The 17,765-nt window shown below is 40.4% G+C and overlaps 1 protein-coding gene across 14 annotated transcripts in view; it reads left to right on the forward strand.

Annotated features, from left to right (window-relative positions):
* LOC126250272 (glutathione S-transferase theta-1-like) overlaps window positions 1-17,765 on the forward strand; it is a 320,818-nt gene that overhangs the window by 213,211 nt on the left and 89,842 nt on the right. For 3 of the 14 annotated variants that reach the window (XM_049951555.1, XM_049951554.1, XM_049951545.1), the window contains 3 exons: window positions 612-789; window positions 11,734-11,821; window positions 11,907-12,057. The exons of 9 other annotated variants lie outside the window; for them this stretch is intronic. In XM_049951555.1, the coding sequence (XP_049807512.1) occupies window positions 678-789; window positions 11,734-11,821; window positions 11,907-12,057 (351 nt within the window). In that variant the 5' untranslated portion in view covers window positions 612-677. The remainder of the gene's footprint in view (window positions 1-611; window positions 790-11,733; window positions 11,822-11,906; window positions 12,058-17,765) is intronic. 2 more of the 14 variants (XM_049951556.1, XM_049951558.1) reach the window with 1 other exon arrangement.

Here is a 17,765-nt window from a genome sequence, read left to right on the forward strand (position 1 = left end):
TGCATTTTTGTGTAAGTTCTTGCTTCTGAGATGATGATACTTGTTTTGTTGGCAATGAGGTTAAGGAGATAGCATATGGCATTTATTAAAAGTATAAATGGACAAATATTAATGATGGGTAACCGTGGATGAAGTGTCAGTATAATAAGCTGCTTGTCTATGCCACATTCCTTCACTTGTTTCTCAACCCCAAAGATTTCCAATTTATGATGTGACTTTGTTACGTATGGGTGCGAGTTAAATTTCCATCCAGTACTAAATTGTGTGTTCAAAGCTTCTCCTTACTTATTTATCATACATATGACATGGTTACTCCACAAGTTCCATTATGTGTGTTATACTGCATTCATAAAAAATACAAATGTTGAAATTAAGTAGTAAATGATACCTTCACTTGTCATTTCTCATACCAATAGGTCAGGGTCCACATATGTTACCTTAGTTTGCACACTGTTGTTACAAACTGTAAGGCGCTGATCTCCATTATTTTCTGGAATACATGTGACAGTAATGAGTGTGGAATTAACAAGTAAAACAAAGTACTTGGATGTCTGATGTTAGTTCTTTAATAAAAGGTAACATGTTAATTTGTGGTTGTATCAACATTGCAGATTTCAGAACAACAGCACAGCCTACAATTTTTGTCATATTTGTGACGTGACTTAAAGAAACAAATAATGTCATTAAAATTTTACTTTGATATTTTCTCGCAACCATCTCGAGCAGTACTTCTCCTTCTGAAATTAAACAAGATACCATTTGAGCCTAAGAAGATAAATTTAGTGAAAGGTAAGTAATAAGTCACAATTTCTAAGATACAAAACATTAATCAAATATTGAAATTTGTGCAAAAAGTATATATTGATGTCATTTGCAGAAAATTATTAGTTTCCAAAAGAGACTGATGAGCTGGTTGGTATGTACCTTAAGAAATAACAGCTGCCAGTATAAGTGATAGCACACATAAAAATAACACTTCAAGTCTGTGGAACTATACTGTAGATGTCTTCTTCAGAAAAGAAGGGGAATCAGTTTATAGATGCTGGATAGGAGAAGGTTTTGAAGGAGATTTCCCTCACAACATGAGAGGGTGGTGTGGGCCTAATTTTTATGAAGAGGATAGGGGGCAAATGAAAAAAACATCAGAAAAGTGATGAAAGGTAGTACATTAGTACACTGTGTGCCATGGACAGTGGTGCTGGGTTGTTGAAGCCAAATGGCCTGCGTGTTGTAGCATCTGCTCAGGTCACTTTGACTCATTCTGTTAAGCATGTTCAGCAGTTGGGTACTAGGGGCAGCCCCAAGGTGGGCTGTTTATTTGTGTTCTTTTGTGTGTTCTGGCTTTTTTGTTGTCTTTCATCTCTATATAGAAAGGGATGCAGTCAACACATCATCATCTAGTAAATGACAAGACTAGTTTTGCACATGGCCCTACATCTAGTGTAGTATGTTTTGCGAATGGTGTGGCTGTAGTAAGTATAGTATAAATTGGGTGTATTAGGCGCATTTTCTGGAGTGATAACTTTCAGTAGGTAAAAACCTTATGGTAGGGGTGAATTACTTAGTTTCATGTGCCATGAATCATTTTTATGATAAATCATAATGATGTGGAATGAGTCAGGTGTATATATGAGTTAGTAATTTGTAGCCACCATCTTTTACACACTACAATAATAGACATTCCTCTACAGAATAGGAGTAGTTGTCAGAAACTTTTTCGTTTTTTTTTTTTATGACCTGAAAGTGTGCTCCCTGCCGCCGTTGGATAAGCAGCTGCCAGCAGAAAGTCGTATACTCCTAGCTCACTCATTTGTTACATAGTTTAATTCTTAATTTCTTTGCGTGTTTTTGGTACTTGCATTGTTTAAATTCATAAATTTCGGGCGTTTTATAGTATATGAGAGTTGTAGCATCGCGTTTTAGTACCTGAATAGTGTAAATTTGCGTAGTCGTCTGTCTTCTGTTTTTGTTTTGAACGGCCAGTGTCGGTTGGTCACAGCCAGTGTACTCCCTGCCACCGTTGGATAAGCAGCTGCCAGCAGAAAGTCGTATACTCCTAGCTCCATCATTTGTTACACAGTTTAATTCTTAATTTCTTTGCGTGTTTTTGGTACTTGCATTGTTCAAATTCATAAATTTCGGGCGTATTATAGTATTTGAGAGTTGTAGCATCGCATTTTAGACCTGAATAGTGTAAAATCGCGTAGTCTCCTTTCGCCGCCAAGCAGTGTGTCAGCAGTGCGCAAGTAGCAGCGTTACTGCATTTACTAGGCAATCTTGTATTTTAATAACTGTTTAAATTTTGTGTCGATTTGTTTGTGCTCTCTGTAGATTAGTTCAGACGTTCTTTGCACAACAGTTTTTAGCATGGATAGGGACTGCAACTGCTGTGTTCGGATGCAGGCTGAGTTGGCATCCCTTCGCTCCCAGCTTCAGGCAGTGCTGGCTTCGGTCACACAGCTTGAGGCTTTTGCCAATGGGCATCACTGTGGGGATCCGGATGGGGGTTTGTCGGGGACGGCCAGCTCGTCCCACGCATCCCCCGATCGGACTACAACTGTGGCTGCTCGGGATACTGCCCACATTGAGGCTGATCCCTCACCTGTGGTAGAGTGGGAGGTCATCTCGACGTGTGGTAGGGGGCGAAAGACATTCCAGAGGGCTGAACGGAAGGCCTCTCCAGTTTGTCTGACGAACCGGTTTCAGGCTCTGTCTCCGGCTGATACTGATGTTCGGCCGGAGATGGCTGCTTGTCCTGTTCCAGAGGTTGCCCCTCAGTCTGCAAGATCCGGGCAGTCGCAGAGGGTGCGCTTACTGGTAGTTGGGAGCTCCAACGTCAGGCGCGTAATGGGGCCCCTTAGGGATGTGGCAGCAAGAGAGGGGAAGAAAACCAATGTGCACTCCGTGTGCATACCCGGGGGAGTCATTCCAGATGTGGAAAGGGTCCTCCCGGATGCCATGAAGGGTACAGGGTGCACCCATCTGCAGGTGGTCACTCATGTCGGCACCAATGATGTGTGTCGCTATGGATCGGAGGAAATCCTCTCTGGCTTCCGGCGGCTATCTGATTTGGTGAAGAGTGCCAGTCTCGCTAGCGGAATGAAAGCAGAGCTCACCATCTGCAGCATCGTCGACAGGACTGACTGTGGACCTTCGGTACAGAACAGAGTGGAGGGTCTGAATCAGAGGCTGAGACGGTTCTGCGACCGTGTGGGCTGCAGATTCCTCGACTTGCGCCATAGGGTGGTCGGGTTTCGGGTTCCGCTGGATAGGTCAGGAGTCCACTACACGCAGCAAGCGGCTACACTGGTAGCAGGGGTTCTGTGGCGTGGACTGGGCGGTTTTTTAGGTTAGATGGCCTCGGGCAAGTACAGAAAGGGCAACAGCCTCAAAGGGTGCGGGGCAAAGTCAGGACATGCGGGGACCAAGCAGCAATCGGTATTGTAATTGTAAACTGTCGAAGCTGCATTGGTAAAGTACCGGAACTTCAAGCGCTGATAGAAAGCACCGAAGCTGAAATCATTATAGGTACAGAAAGCTGGCTGAATCCAGAGATAAATTCAGCCGAAATTTTTACAAAGGCACAGACGGTGTTTAGAAAGGATAGATTGCATGCAACCGGTGGTGGCGTGTTTGTCGCTGTTAGTGGATAGTTCCTGTGAAATATTATGGGTGGAGGTTACACTCGACAACCGAGCTAGGTTAATAATTGGCTCCTTTTACCGACCTCCCGACTCAGCAGCATTAGTTGCAGAACAACTGAGAGAAAATGTGGAATACATTGCACATAAATTTTCTCAGCATATTATAGTCTTAGGTGGAGATTTCAATTTACCAAATATAGAATGGGACACTCAGATGTTTAGGACGGGTGGTAGAGACAGAGCATTGAGTGACATTATACTGAGTGCACTATCCGAAAATTACCTCGAGCAATTAAACAGAGAACCGACTCGTGGAGATAACATCTTGAACCTACTGATAACAAACAGACCCGAACTTTTCGACTCTGTAAGTGCAGAACAGGGAATCAGTGATCATAAGGCCTTTGCAGCATCTCTGAATATGGAAGTTAATAGGAATATAAAAAAAGGGAGGAAGGTTTATCTCTTTAGCAAGAGTAATAGAAGGCAGATTTCAGACTACCTTAAGGCAATTGTAAAATGCGTTTTAGACAGGTACGTGCCGAGTAAAACTGTGAGGGGCGGGAAAAACCCACCGTGGTTCAACAACAAAGTTAGGAAGCTACTGCGAAAGCAAAGAGAGCTTCACTCCAAGTTTAAACGCAGCCAAAACCTCTCAGACAAACAGAACCTAAACGATGTCAAAGTTAGCATAAGGAGGGCTATGCGTGAAGCGTTCAGTTAATTTGAAAGTAAAATTCTATGTACCGACTTAACAGAAAATCCTAGGAAGTTCTGGTCTTACGTTAAATCAGTAAGTGGCTCGAAACAGCATATCCAGACACTCCGGGATGATGATGGCATTGAAACAGAGGATGACACGCGTAAAGCTGAAATACTAAACACCTTTCTCCAAAGCTGTTTCACAGAGGAAGACCGCACTGCAGTTCCTTCTCTAACTCCTCGCACAAACGAAAAAATGGCTGATATCGAAATAAGTGTCCAAGGAATAGAAAAGCAACTGGAATCACTCAACAGAGGAAAGTCCACTGGACCTGAGGGGATACCAATCCGTCTCTACACAGAGTACGAGAAAGAACTTGCCCCCCTTCTAACAGCCGTGTACCGCAAATCTCTAGAAGAACGGAAGGTTCCAAATGATTGGAAAAGAGCACAGGTAGTCCCAGTCTTCAAGAAGGGTCATCTAGCAGATGCGCAAAACTGTAGACCTATATCTCTGACGTCGATCTGTTGTAGAATTTTAGAACATGTTTTTTGCTCGAGTGTCATGTCGTTTTTGGAAACCCAGAATCTACTCTGTGGGAATCAACATGGATTCCGGAAACAGCAATCGTGTGAGACCCAACTCACTTTATTTGTTCATGAGACCCAGAAAATATTAGATACTGGCTCCCAGGTAGATGCTATTTTCCTTGACTTCCGGAAGGCGTTCGATACAGTTCCGCACTGTCGCCTGATAAACAAAGTAAGAGCCTACGGAATATCAGACCAGCTGTGTGACTGGATTGAAGAGTTTTTAGCAAACAGAACACAGCATGTTGTTCTCAATGGAGAGACGTCTACAGACGTTAAAGTAACCTCTGGCGTGCCACAGGGGAGTGTTATGGCACCATTGCTTTTCACAATATGTATAAATGACCTAGTAGATAGTGTCGGAAGTTCCATGTGGCTTTTCGCGGATGATGCTGTAGTATACAGAGAAGTTGCAGCATTAGAAAATTGTAGCGAAATGCAGGAAGATCTGCAGCGGATAGGCACTTGGTGCAGGGAGTGGCAACTGACCCTTAACATAGACAAATGTAATGTATTGCGAATACATAGAAAGAAGGATCCTTTATTGTATGATTATATGATAGCGGAACAAACACTGGTAGCAGTTACTTCTGTAAAATATCTGGGAGTATGCGTACGGAACGATTTGAAGTGGAATGATCATATAAAATTAATTGTTGGTAAGGCGGGTAGCAGGTTGAGATTCATTGGGAGAGTGCTTAGAAAATGTAGTCCATCAACAAAGGAGATGGCTTACAAAACACTCGTTCGACCTATACTTGAGTATTACTCATCAGTGTGGGATCCGTACCAGATCGGATTGACGGAGGAGATAGAGAAAATCCAAAGAACAGCGGCGCGTTTCGTCACAGGGTTATTTGGTAACCGTGATAGCATTACGGAGTTGTTTAGCAAACTCAAGTGGCAGACTCTGCAAGAGAGGCGCTCTGCGTCACGGTGTAGCTTGCTCGCCAGCTTTGGAGAGGGTGCATTTCTGGATGAGGTATCGAATATATTGCTTCTCCCTACTTATACCTCCCAAGGAGATTATGAATGATTCGAGCGCGCACGGAGGCTTTCAGACAGTCATTCTTCCCGCGAACCATGCGCGACTGGAACAGAAAAGGGAGGTAATGACAGTGGCACGTAAAGTACCCTCCGCCACACACCGTTGGGTGGCTTGCGGAGTATAAATGTAGATGTAGATGTAGATGAAAGTAAATATATAGTGTAGCTGGTGTAACATACTCCCCTACTAATTCAGATAACTCAAGTTCTTAGGAACTATTGTGTTTGTGTGATTTGGCAAGACATCATCATTACAGCTATGGAGAAGTAATGGAGACAGTTAGTTGTTATTCTTCATTCCCATTCATATGTAGTTTGTGCGTCTGTTATGCTGCATCGTATTGAACATAACTGAGGTAAGATTTTAATTTAAATAGGTGTCTTTCAGATGGAAGAATTTGAGTTAAATACACACCTTGTTTGGCTGTAGAGCTTTTTGTTGTCCACAATCAATTTCCAGACTACATAATCAATTTCCAGACTACATATGTGGACCAATTTCTGTTGTTTCTGTTTTATGATTGTCCTTAGATGAACCTTGATAATATTTGTTATTAATTATAGTCATACACCCATCTCATGGCAATCATTTTTTTCAGTGGAGACATTTGTCATTTCTGGAAGATTCTTGAAATATTTTACTTTTGTAATATTTGTATACCTGTACTATTCAATGGTGGTAAGAATATTAGCATTCTGGAATGTTCGTTGTTTTTATAAATAACTGCACTCTCAGTTCAGGAGATGAGTTCTGTTCTGGCTGCAGATTGGTGTCAGTAATAAATCTGCTTTCCGTTCTAAATGTTGTAATTAATTGATATTCCCCCGTCCAGATTTAGACTTGATTGTGGTTTCTGTATAACATTGTTCGGTGGATATGGCAGATATATCAAATCATCTGTATCACCGTAGCTCCAATCAGGCAGTGTAAAAGCCACCTCCTGCATGGACAGGAAATGGAATACAAACAGCTCATCATTCCTAAGATCCTTATGTTTAGGGAACCAATGGACTCCAAACTGGCAGGAAGTCAGCTGCACTTCGGTTATCTATCAGTCTTTTCTGGAGACGTTGGTCTGGACCTGATGAAATGGTTGAAGGGATTCAACTGGTTCTCGCCAAATAAATGATGATGTGTTTTGCAAATGTATACTTCTACTTGGGCAGCACAGCCCAACCTGGCAATGGATTGAGATGCTAAATAGCTGCAACAAATTTCAGGCCGAACTGAAGAAACCATTTGGTGACAATCAACAGCAAGTCCACTTAGCAAACAAATGGCAGAAATTGACAAATTCTCGTGCATTTAGTGAAAGGAGTCGCAGAAGATATGTACCAATCTCTTGTGGTAAAGGACCCTACAATAACAGAAGAATTCGTCAGGTGGTGGCAGTGCATCTAGGAAATACAAAAGAAAAGAGTTGAGCAGAAGAGGTATGATGGACAGCCGAATGTGGTCCCTATGGCAGGTGTGGAAGAGCACCATGACCTCACTTCTCTCATACACAGGATAGTAAGACAAGAGGCTGCCAGGCAGTTACGTATGATTTTCAGTGTATCCATGTAGATTTAGAGGTGTACCATTATATGGCAGCCTGAAATGTCCGGCAAAATACACAAGAATTAGCAGCAGTGAATGTCGACCCCATATGTCAGGAGGTAGTAGGGAATATTGAAAACTACATGTATCAATCTTTGGCACCAGTTCACTATCAGTCAGTCGGAATGGACCCAGCCAAGTAGGACTTAACGCTGCTTCTGTCCAAAGACACCCCAGCATCCAACTGACACAGGTACAACCAACTCCACTATGTAAAACGCCCCACAGAAAAACAGACATTTGTAGGATGGAGGACAACACACCAGTCTGTTTTCACTGTGACCACCTGGACATATTGCATGCAACTGCAGAGAAAGAGGACGAGTATTTCACTATTATCCCACAAGACATCAACCATCACAACAACCCTATTCATGTCAATCAACTGCAGACAATTATAGTTGACCTGTAAGCCAAAGTCCATCGCAATTCCCTGGAAAAGGTTGCTCCCTAATATGCCAGAGCCGTTTCCTGTTAGTGTGCTGAGGTACTAGCTGCTTGCCCACCCACTGAATTCAGGAAACCTAAGTGATGTGGCCATCCATGGAGGTGAGGCCACCAAAGGTGAAAGTCATCCATGGATGAAAGTTACCAGGATAACAGGAAATCTCATCAACGTCATCATCAGTGACCAACTAGTCCATGTGCTAGTTAATTCAGGAGCTGTTTTTCCTGACTGATCCTACAGACTAGTCAGTCAGCATACAGAATTGTGATCTGTCACAACAGTGAACAGTTTGCCAAGTAAATATGGCTAGAATATGTTCTGTACCAAGGCATGTCCCTTACACGAACTACTGCAGGGAGAAGCCAAATTTTCCTGAAACGAGGCACAGGAAATCTCTCTGCGCACTTAAAGAGGTGCTAACATTTTCTCTGAAGAATGCTCAGACAGAACTTCACACTGATGCTTGTGGTTTTGGGACAGGGACAGTTCTAGTACAAATTCAGGAAGGTCTGAAAAGAGTACTCTTCAAAGCCAAGAAGAACTACCCTACAACTGAGAAAGAGTGCCCCACGGTTGTTTGCGTCATCAACATATTCTAGCCATATTTACTTGGCAAACTGATCACCGTTGCAACAGATCACCATTCTGTATGCTGGCTGACTAGTCTGTAGGATCCGTCAGGTCAGTTGGTGAGATGGGCACACACGCTTCAGGAATACATCACCATCCTACACAAAAATGGGAGCAGACACAAACAAGGATGCTGTCTGCCTTTGAAGCATTCCCTTGGTGGAACATAGTAGTGCAGACAAAATCTCAACGTCACTGCATTAAATGACATTGCTACTGAACAGACAGAAGATCCATCACTGCTTAAACCATAGAAGTCCTGAAGAATGAGGAACTGACCCACGAGAATTCCAGTTAATAAACAGAACATTGTGTAATCTAGTGGGGTGGAAATGGTTGCTCGTCATCCCAGCTCATCTGCAGCTACCGATCCTAAAGTATTTCCTTGAAAGTCCAGCATCTGATCACATGGGATTTGTGAAGATTCTAGACGGAATCCGGTGCAGGACTCAATGGCCAGGTCTCTACTGATCTGTTAGACACTACATGAGCCACTGTAAGGAATGCCTATGACAGAAGCCCCATTTACCTTTGGGGCACGTGGAGCCAATCCTGCCTGCAACACTGCCATTCCTCTGAACTAAAATCAATCTCTTGGGGAGGTTCCTTCCTGAAGTCGACAAATGGGAACTGATGGATAATACTCTGCACTGACTACCTCAGCTGCTGTGCTGTCACCAAAGCTGTGCCGACTACTGAAGTTCTGAAAATTGTAAAGTTCCTTGTAGAAGACATCATGTTGAAGTATGGAGCACCCTGTGTGATGATCTCTGGTTGTGGAAAAGTTTTCCAGTCCAGACTAGTATTGGAGGCAATTTCATGTTGTGAAATCACCTACAGGATGCGAACCGCTTAGCATCCACAGACAATGGCCTCGCAGAATGTTTTAATGAGACATTGGCAGAAATGCGCTCAATGTATTTGATGTCAAATGGAAAGATTTGGATACAACACTGCTGTTAGTGACATCCGCATACAACACAGCAAAGCAAGACACTACAGGCTTTATGCCATTGTTTCTACTCCAGGGTCGTGAAGGTGAAACAACAGTGGATACATTGTTTCGGTTTAACCAAATGATACTCAGGATGACGTAATGAGACATATCATCACCAGGGCCGAAGAAGTGAGGCTGCTGGGTTGCATATAGACCATGAACTCTTGAGAGAAAACTCAGAGCGCTATAACTCCAAAGCACCAGACAGTGACAGCCAGCCTGGGAGACATGGTATGGATTTTCATGCAAATTCAGAAAGTGGGACTATCAGAACAGTTACTAAAATGCTACTTTGGGCTGTATCATTTTCTGTGTCACTTTTTGGATGTCACACATGAAGCTGAGGATTAAGACCCTTCATAAATAAGACAAAAGTGCAGAGACGTCGTGCCTGTCCTCTGTATGAAGCCCTACGAAAGTCCAGAGGTGCAGATTGGCAATTGGAGGTTCAAGGAAAATGAAGACTCACTCAGTGGTTATGAAGCTTCGACAGAAGTGACTATCTTCAATGACCATCATAGTGAAGAGGATGCAACAACACTACTGGAATGTAAGAATCGACCCTTGCCACCATACAGAAGACCACTCAAGAGATCTCAGATCTTTTGTGATGTCTTCGGCTCCACTGAGGACTTCTGAAACAGTGGGAGGAGTGCCATGAGTTCTGGTGCATCAGTGTGGTGTAGTAGTTAGCAAATATTTTGTATTCAAGGTGACTTCAGCTTTGTCTTTGTATACAAATAAAGATATCGTTTACCAAATTGTGGTTAGCATCACTGGCTAGTGTGCTGCGAGTCGCTGGTTCAGTCTCGACCACCAGCATTTATTATTTCTTATTTATCATTTCTGGAAGGTTCTTGAATTATCTTATGTTTATATATATGGAACATTCAGTGTTTGTTAAAAAAAATAATTGGACTCTCCGTCCGTAAGATAAGTTCTGTTTTGGCTGTGCATTGCTGTCCATGATAAATCTGCATTCATTTCTGTTATACTACATTAACAATCCTGCCTTTGGATGTGGACTTGATTGTGATTTCAGTGTGATGATATAGTACTATTTTGTTTCTTTGATGATATAGTACTATTGTTTCTCCTATCCTCTATCTTGTTATATCTTGACTTAGTTTTGATTTACCAATCACAGAATGGCTAATAGTATAAAGGCTTTCAGCGGCAGTTACCTGTATAAAGGAAGGGGGCAGGGGATGTACATTAAACACATACATACATAGGCCAAAAAGCCTAGATCACATAAATATTTCCTTATTTATGATATCTGGTTTCGACAGACTTTACTGTCCTCTTCAGGTTTTAAAAAGATTTTTAAAGATAACAGCAAAGTCTGTCGAAACCAGTTGTCTTAAATAAAGATATATTTATGCACTCTAGGCTGCTGAATTGTTTTAGCACGTAAAACAAATCACTCCTTCGGTCCTCTCAAAATGAGGAAATTCAGTCATATGTAGACATGACATGCATTAAACAGCAGTTAGGAATGAGATCAGTTCTGCTTCTAACTGAACATTATATTTAATGTTGAATATTTCTTTTCACCAAAGTTTTTAAGGTGATTCTCAGTTTTGCTCCTTGGAATTTACCTGCCAACAACTGTTCATTAAGAAATTAATTTTTGAGTTCTGGGTAACAAGGCAAAGTTTTGGGGAGTACTGCATAGATAGTCCTGTAATGACATGACTAAGCAGTGAATGTGTGTGCTTCGTAGAGGGGCTGACATTTAAATTGTTGATTATCAAAGCAGTTGTACTGGCTTTTATAAAGCGTTTCTTTTAATTGATTCTTTTAGCTTTCTAATTCACAGTTGTTTCATTACTGAGTGAGTAGAAATTTCAAGCACTCACATTTTAGCTTTGTTAGTATTTTTTTCTAATTTTTTTTTTTTTTTTTTTTTTTTTTTTTTGATGCAACTATTTTGTAATTCATCTAATGCGTTGTTATTTGAAACATTGTAAACAAGTACTTGGAAGGTATGTAACTATTAACTTTGAGCATTAACTAACATACTTCAAGTACACAATTATTGCAGTATTTTCTGAGCATTAAATTTTTTCAGGGGAACATTACAATGAAGAATATGCTAAGATAAATCCATTTCAGAAAGTTCCAGCTATTGTACATGGCAACTTTGCACTTTCTGAAAGGTGAATATAATTTAACTATGATACTCTTTCCATTTAAAAAACCAGAGTGCCAACTAGTACAGTAATTATATCAATATGCTTATAGTGTGGCCATCTTACGCTATCTCTGTCGAGAATTTGAAGTTGCCGATCACTGGTATCCAAAGGACAGCAAGGCACAGGCAAGAGTTGATGAATACCTTGAATGGCAGCACATTGAAATTAGAGCCAACTTAGTGAACTACTTCCGAACAAAGGTAGTATTTACTTTGACAAAGTAACCTTAATTTAGAAAAATACAAATAGAAGCTGGGTTCTTTTTTTATCATCAGTCTTTTGACTGCTTGGAAGCAGTTTACCATGATTTTCTTACTTATGTCAGTCTCTTTATCAGAGTAGCACTTAACACCCAACATCATCAGTTATTTGTTGTATGTATATATTTTTAGTACCATGAAAGTTGTGACATGATGTCTTAACACAAACTCTATCTATTTTTCCCGTATATTTAGTGAATAGAGCAAATAGAACAGTTAAGTTTACCATATAGTGTTGTTTCTGAATGAAGTACAACTAGCTCTATTTTCAGTGCCAAAAGCTAATGTTTGTATCAACAGGCAACTGTTTTTTTTTAATGCAAAGTAAATGCTGTTGTAGTTTAGGCCTGTCACCACATATATCATACTGCACACAGAATCATTATGATGATGTTAAATTGTTATTTTGCCTGCTTTGTACTAGTTAAACAATCTTCTTCAGCACTTTCTTCAGTAAATGCTTCAGAATGTAACTTTTAGTCTGGTGGCAAATCCTCATCCCTTTGCTCCTAGGGAATACTTGTTTATATTGCAGGTGGCAACCTATATAGAGCCAATAAGGCTGGGGGTATGCGAAGCACACTGGCCACCTTCAGCACCTCTATAATGTTTGAAGCCTACCAGTATAATGAAACTGATGAGGCTGTATAGCAAATCACTGGAACAGTTACACACATCCCTGAAGAGACGATTCCATCTTTCTTCAGCCCTTTCCATGAGAAAACTTTGCCTGGTGCTCTGGGTAGACCTCTTTCTCATTCACCTCCTTGTTTAATTGATTCTGAGATATGTCTTTATCCTTTCGGATCCACTGTCAGTCTACATCCGGCATTATGATTTTCTTCTGTGGCTGTGATGTTGGACAATGTCCGATACATTTCCATTATCCTCCTTTCCGGCTGCCCCATTGTTGCAATTTGCTATGTACATGGGAGTACTTCGTATGAAGATTTGCCAACTCGTGGTGTGTTGCATTCACACGTTTCTAAAACGATAATGGCCATTAGAAGACGTGTAAGTGATGATTATATTGCCAGGTGGCTTATCGAAGGCATTGAGGATGGAGGACAATTTAGTGACGAAAGCAATTAGGAAGAAACTTCCACTGTGTGCGATGTAAGTTCTAACGAATCAGAATCTGCTGATGGAGTGGAAAGTGATGAAGAGACACTTCCCGTAGCAATGCTCTAGAAGATTGATCACAATGGTGGGTGTAATCTCATGAAGTTTACTTTTTCTGTCATGCATCAAGGTTTTACCATCCCTCATGGTGTTCAGCCAAAATCCGAACATGAATATTTCCAACTCATCTTCACTGGCAATCTTATGAGTGAAACTGTGAATGTTACAAATATGTGTGCTAAAGAAAAGGTGCAGAAAGTCACTCCACTTATAAAAAAGACAATGTGTCACTCATGGAGGGTTGTTTCATTAGAAAATCTGAAGGCTTTACTTGGGTATTGGTGAACATGGTCTTGAATTTGAAGGCAGAATTCTTTGAATGTTTTACGGAAGAGTGGCTAGAATGAACTCCATTTTTTGAGGGTAATTTGTCTCCATTTTTTTCTCCCAAATTTTTTTGGGTGCTGCATGAATTCCACCTGTCGCAGCTCAGGGGTGTCTTGAGTACAAGAGGGGGCAAGGTGAAGAACATCAGTGAGTATATTGTCTGTAAATGTGAAGAACTTTATGTATTGAAAAGGAATATGGCTATAGATAAGGGAACAGTGAATTCAAAGGAAGAATTTAAGTGCTGCAATCCAAAGAAGCCTACAAAGTGGGGTTTACGAGTTTCTGTCTGTGTGATCCAGAAAAGATTATGGTTTTTCTCACATTTAATATTATGGAAAGACAACTATAGAAAGGCTAATTCATTGTGTTTTACATTTTGTGAACCCAAATAGTCATTCATTTGGCACAGCAATTGCTAGTAGTGCAGGTGGTTCGAAGTATCACATCTTTACTGACAGGTTCTACACAAGCTGTGTCAGCTTGTTTGGGAATTTCATCTATTTCCCATAGAAGAAATCTTATCTGGCAGCTAGTCAGCCAGTTAAGAAATACAGATTCAAAGAAGAGAGGAAGACCCTATACTGAATCTTTTTGACTGTGGTACATTTTGTAAATATGGGTGAATATTATTATGGAATTGTGGAAATTTATGCTGCGGCTAGTGTAAATTATGATGGATGTAACCTAAGCTTATAGTATATTCATATATTGGCAATAGTTCAGTAATTGAATGACTGTTAAGCAAAATTTCTTCAAACATAATGTATCCCAATTAAATTTTCTGTTCTACTATTATTTAAATATACGCATGAGACTGGTTACTTTTAATACTTAAATATTCACACACAACATGGAATAATTAGAGGTATAGCTCCTTATCCTCAATTAAAAGTAAATGAATAGATATTTCACATTCATACCACTTTTTTGACTTTATAATAAAAATTATTTTTATCGGAAAATGCACACAATACTATTGAATGCACAATATTATCACTTCACTTCTTAATTTATTTTACTCTTTTTACCTTTTTTGCTTGAAGCGAAGATCAGTAGGCAAGCAGCGTACTGAAAAACGGTTAATTTGTGTTTTTTGTAATATCAGAGAAATTTCTAACTGTCTTCTCACCTCGTGAGAAATTCAGAATAATTTGATTTAATCTCATGAGTATTGTGTTGGAACCGTAAGGAAAAAATGTCGAAATTTGGGACTGCTATTACGAAATGAAAGCAGAAATGTTAAATGAAACAATTATTATTTAAGAAAGTAAATAATGTGTACAGAAATCTAACATTTTGTGAATAATTCTATCAGTTTTGAACGTAACAAAGAATTGTGCTGTATTTTGGCGAAATACTTGGAAATTACAATAATCTTAGCTTAACTCTTGAGCGAAAGAATAAAGCATTCATAATTAGATCATATTAATACTCACAGTTTTTGCGAGAGGCGTTCAATGAATTCGAAAGTAAAGTTCTATGTACTGACTTGGCAGAAAATCCTAAGATATTTTGGTCTTATGTCAAGGCGGTAGGCGGATCAAAACAAAATGTCCAGACACTCTGTGACCAAAATGGTACTGAAACAGAGGATGACATACTAAAGGTCGAAATACTAAATGTCTTTTTCCAAAGCTGTTTCACAGAGAAAGACTGCACTGTAGTTCCTTTTCTAGATTGTCGTACAGATGACAAATTGGTAGATATCGAAATAGATGACAGAGGGATAGAGAAACAATTAAAATCGCTCAAAAGAGGAAAGGCCGCTGGGCCTGATGGGATACCAGTTCGATTTTACACAGAGTACGCGAAGGAACTTGCCCCCCTTCTTGCAGCGGTGTACCATCGGTCTCTAGAAGAGTGTAGTGTTCCAAAGGATTGGAAAAGGGCACAGGTCATCCCCGTTTTCAAGAAGGGACGTTGAAAAGATGTGCAGACCTATAGACCTATATCTCTAACGTTGATCAGTTGTAGAATTTTGGAACACGTATTATGTTTGAGTATAATGACTTTTCTGGAGACTAGAAATCTACTCTGTACGAATCAGCATGGGTTTCTAAAAAGACGGTCATGTGAAACCCAGCTCGTGCTATTTGTCCACGAGACTCAGAGGGCCATAGACACGGGTTCACAGGTAGATGCCGTGTTTCTTGACTTCCGCAAGGCGTTCAATACAGTTCCCCACAGTCGTTTAATGAACGAAGTAAGAGCATATGGACTATCAGACCAATTGTGTGATTGGATTGAAGAGTTCCTAGATAACAGAACGCAGCATGTTATTCTCAATGGAGAGAAGTCTTCCGAAGTAAGAGTGATTTCAGGTGTGCCGCAGGGGAGTGTCATAGGACCTTTGCTATTCACAATATGCATAAATGACCTTGTGGATGACATCAGAAGTTCACTGAGGCTTTTTGCAGATGATGCTGTGGTGTATCGAGAGGTTGTAACAATGGAAAATTGTACTGAAATGCAGGAGGATCTGCAACGAATTGACGCATGGTGCAGGGAATGGCAATTGAATCTCAATGTAGACAAGTGTAATGTGCTGCGAATACATAGAAAGATAGATCCCTTATCATTTAGCTACAAAATAGCAGGTCAGCAACTGGAAGCAGTTAATTCCATAAATTATCTGGGAGTACGCATTAGGAGTGATTTAAAATGGAATGATCATATAAAGTTGATCGTCGGTAAAGCAGATGCCAGACTGAGATTCATTGGAAGAATCCTAAGGAAATGCAATCCGAAAACAAAGGAAGTAGGTTACAGTACGCTTGTTCGCCCACTGCTTGAATACTGCTCAGCAGTGTGGGATCCATACCAGAAAGGGTTGATAGAAGAGATAGAGAAGATCCAACGGAGAGCAGCGCGCTTCGTTACAGGATCATTTAGTAATCGCGAAAGCGTTACGGAGATGATAGATAAACTCCAGTGGAAGACTCTGCAGGAGAGACGCTCAGTAGCTCGGTACGGGCTTTTGTTAAAGTTTCGAGAACATACCTTCACCGAAGAGTCAAGCAGTATATTGCTCCCTCCTACTTATATCTCGCGAAGAGACCTTGAGGATAAAATCAGAGAGATTAGAGCCCACACAGAAGCATACCGACAATCCTTTCCACGAACAATACGAGACTGGAACATAAGGGAGAACCGATAGAGGTACTAAGGGTACCCTCTGCCACGCACCGTCAGGTGGCTTGCGGAGTATGGACGTAGATGTAGTTGGTGATAATAATAGAATGATTAAATAAATTCCCAGCAGGAATACAAGTTTAGTTAATTCGAATAAAATAGGAGTCTGATTGCGTACGACGCTGTGAGGAAGGTGCGCGATTAAAGAAGAGGAAAATAAGATGAGTGCGCATTTTTATATAGAACAAAATACAGGTGATAATGGTAAGCTGCTCTCATTATTCTGGGCATACATATTTGCTGACTTGCAACGCAGTTCGTTGACTCAGTGGTTAAATTATATCTTTAAACCTTGATATTCCGATAAAAAAAGAAAATAGTATGTTAATACATCACGGACAGGGGACAATATTATAACCATTATCATCTCGTACCAAGGAGAGACTAAATGGAAAGAGGCATTTTACAATGCAAAAGGAGAGAAAAGAAGAATTGCATGGTTTGCAGCAAACACAAGGAGAAAGTAGGAAGAAGAGAAACCATTTTCTACTTTAAAACATGCAAGAGGAAGCCTGGACTTCTTCTGGGAGAATGTTTTAAGAAGTATCATACAAAAAAATTAAAAAAAAAAATCAGCAATCATAAACAAAAACACCATATATAGAGTCAAAAACAAGTTTAAAGGAAAACAAAATTGTCAAGTGACCTTGTATTGTATTTTTTTTTTTTTTTTTAACCTGCAACGCAATAACCTTACACCCTTTATCTGCGTAAAATGTATAACAGTTGCAGAGAATGCAGTGAGTGGAGAAATTGGGTTAGAAAAGGGTTAAACCTTTTTGTGAACCGAAAACAATACAGCTCATGCTGTAGTCTAGCAACGTTTTCACTCTGTCCTCCCTGAATAATCCTACTTGGAAACTATATAAGCCAGTAGTCCTTTGTTGAATGCATGCAGCATGTTCACTATCACTGCCAGTTTTTGCCCAAACATCAGACGTCAT

This window comes from Schistocerca nitens, chromosome 1, assembly GCF_023898315.1.
Source record: "Schistocerca nitens isolate TAMUIC-IGC-003100 chromosome 1, iqSchNite1.1, whole genome shotgun sequence".
Lineage (NCBI taxonomy): Eukaryota > Metazoa > Arthropoda > Insecta > Orthoptera > Acrididae > Schistocerca > Schistocerca nitens.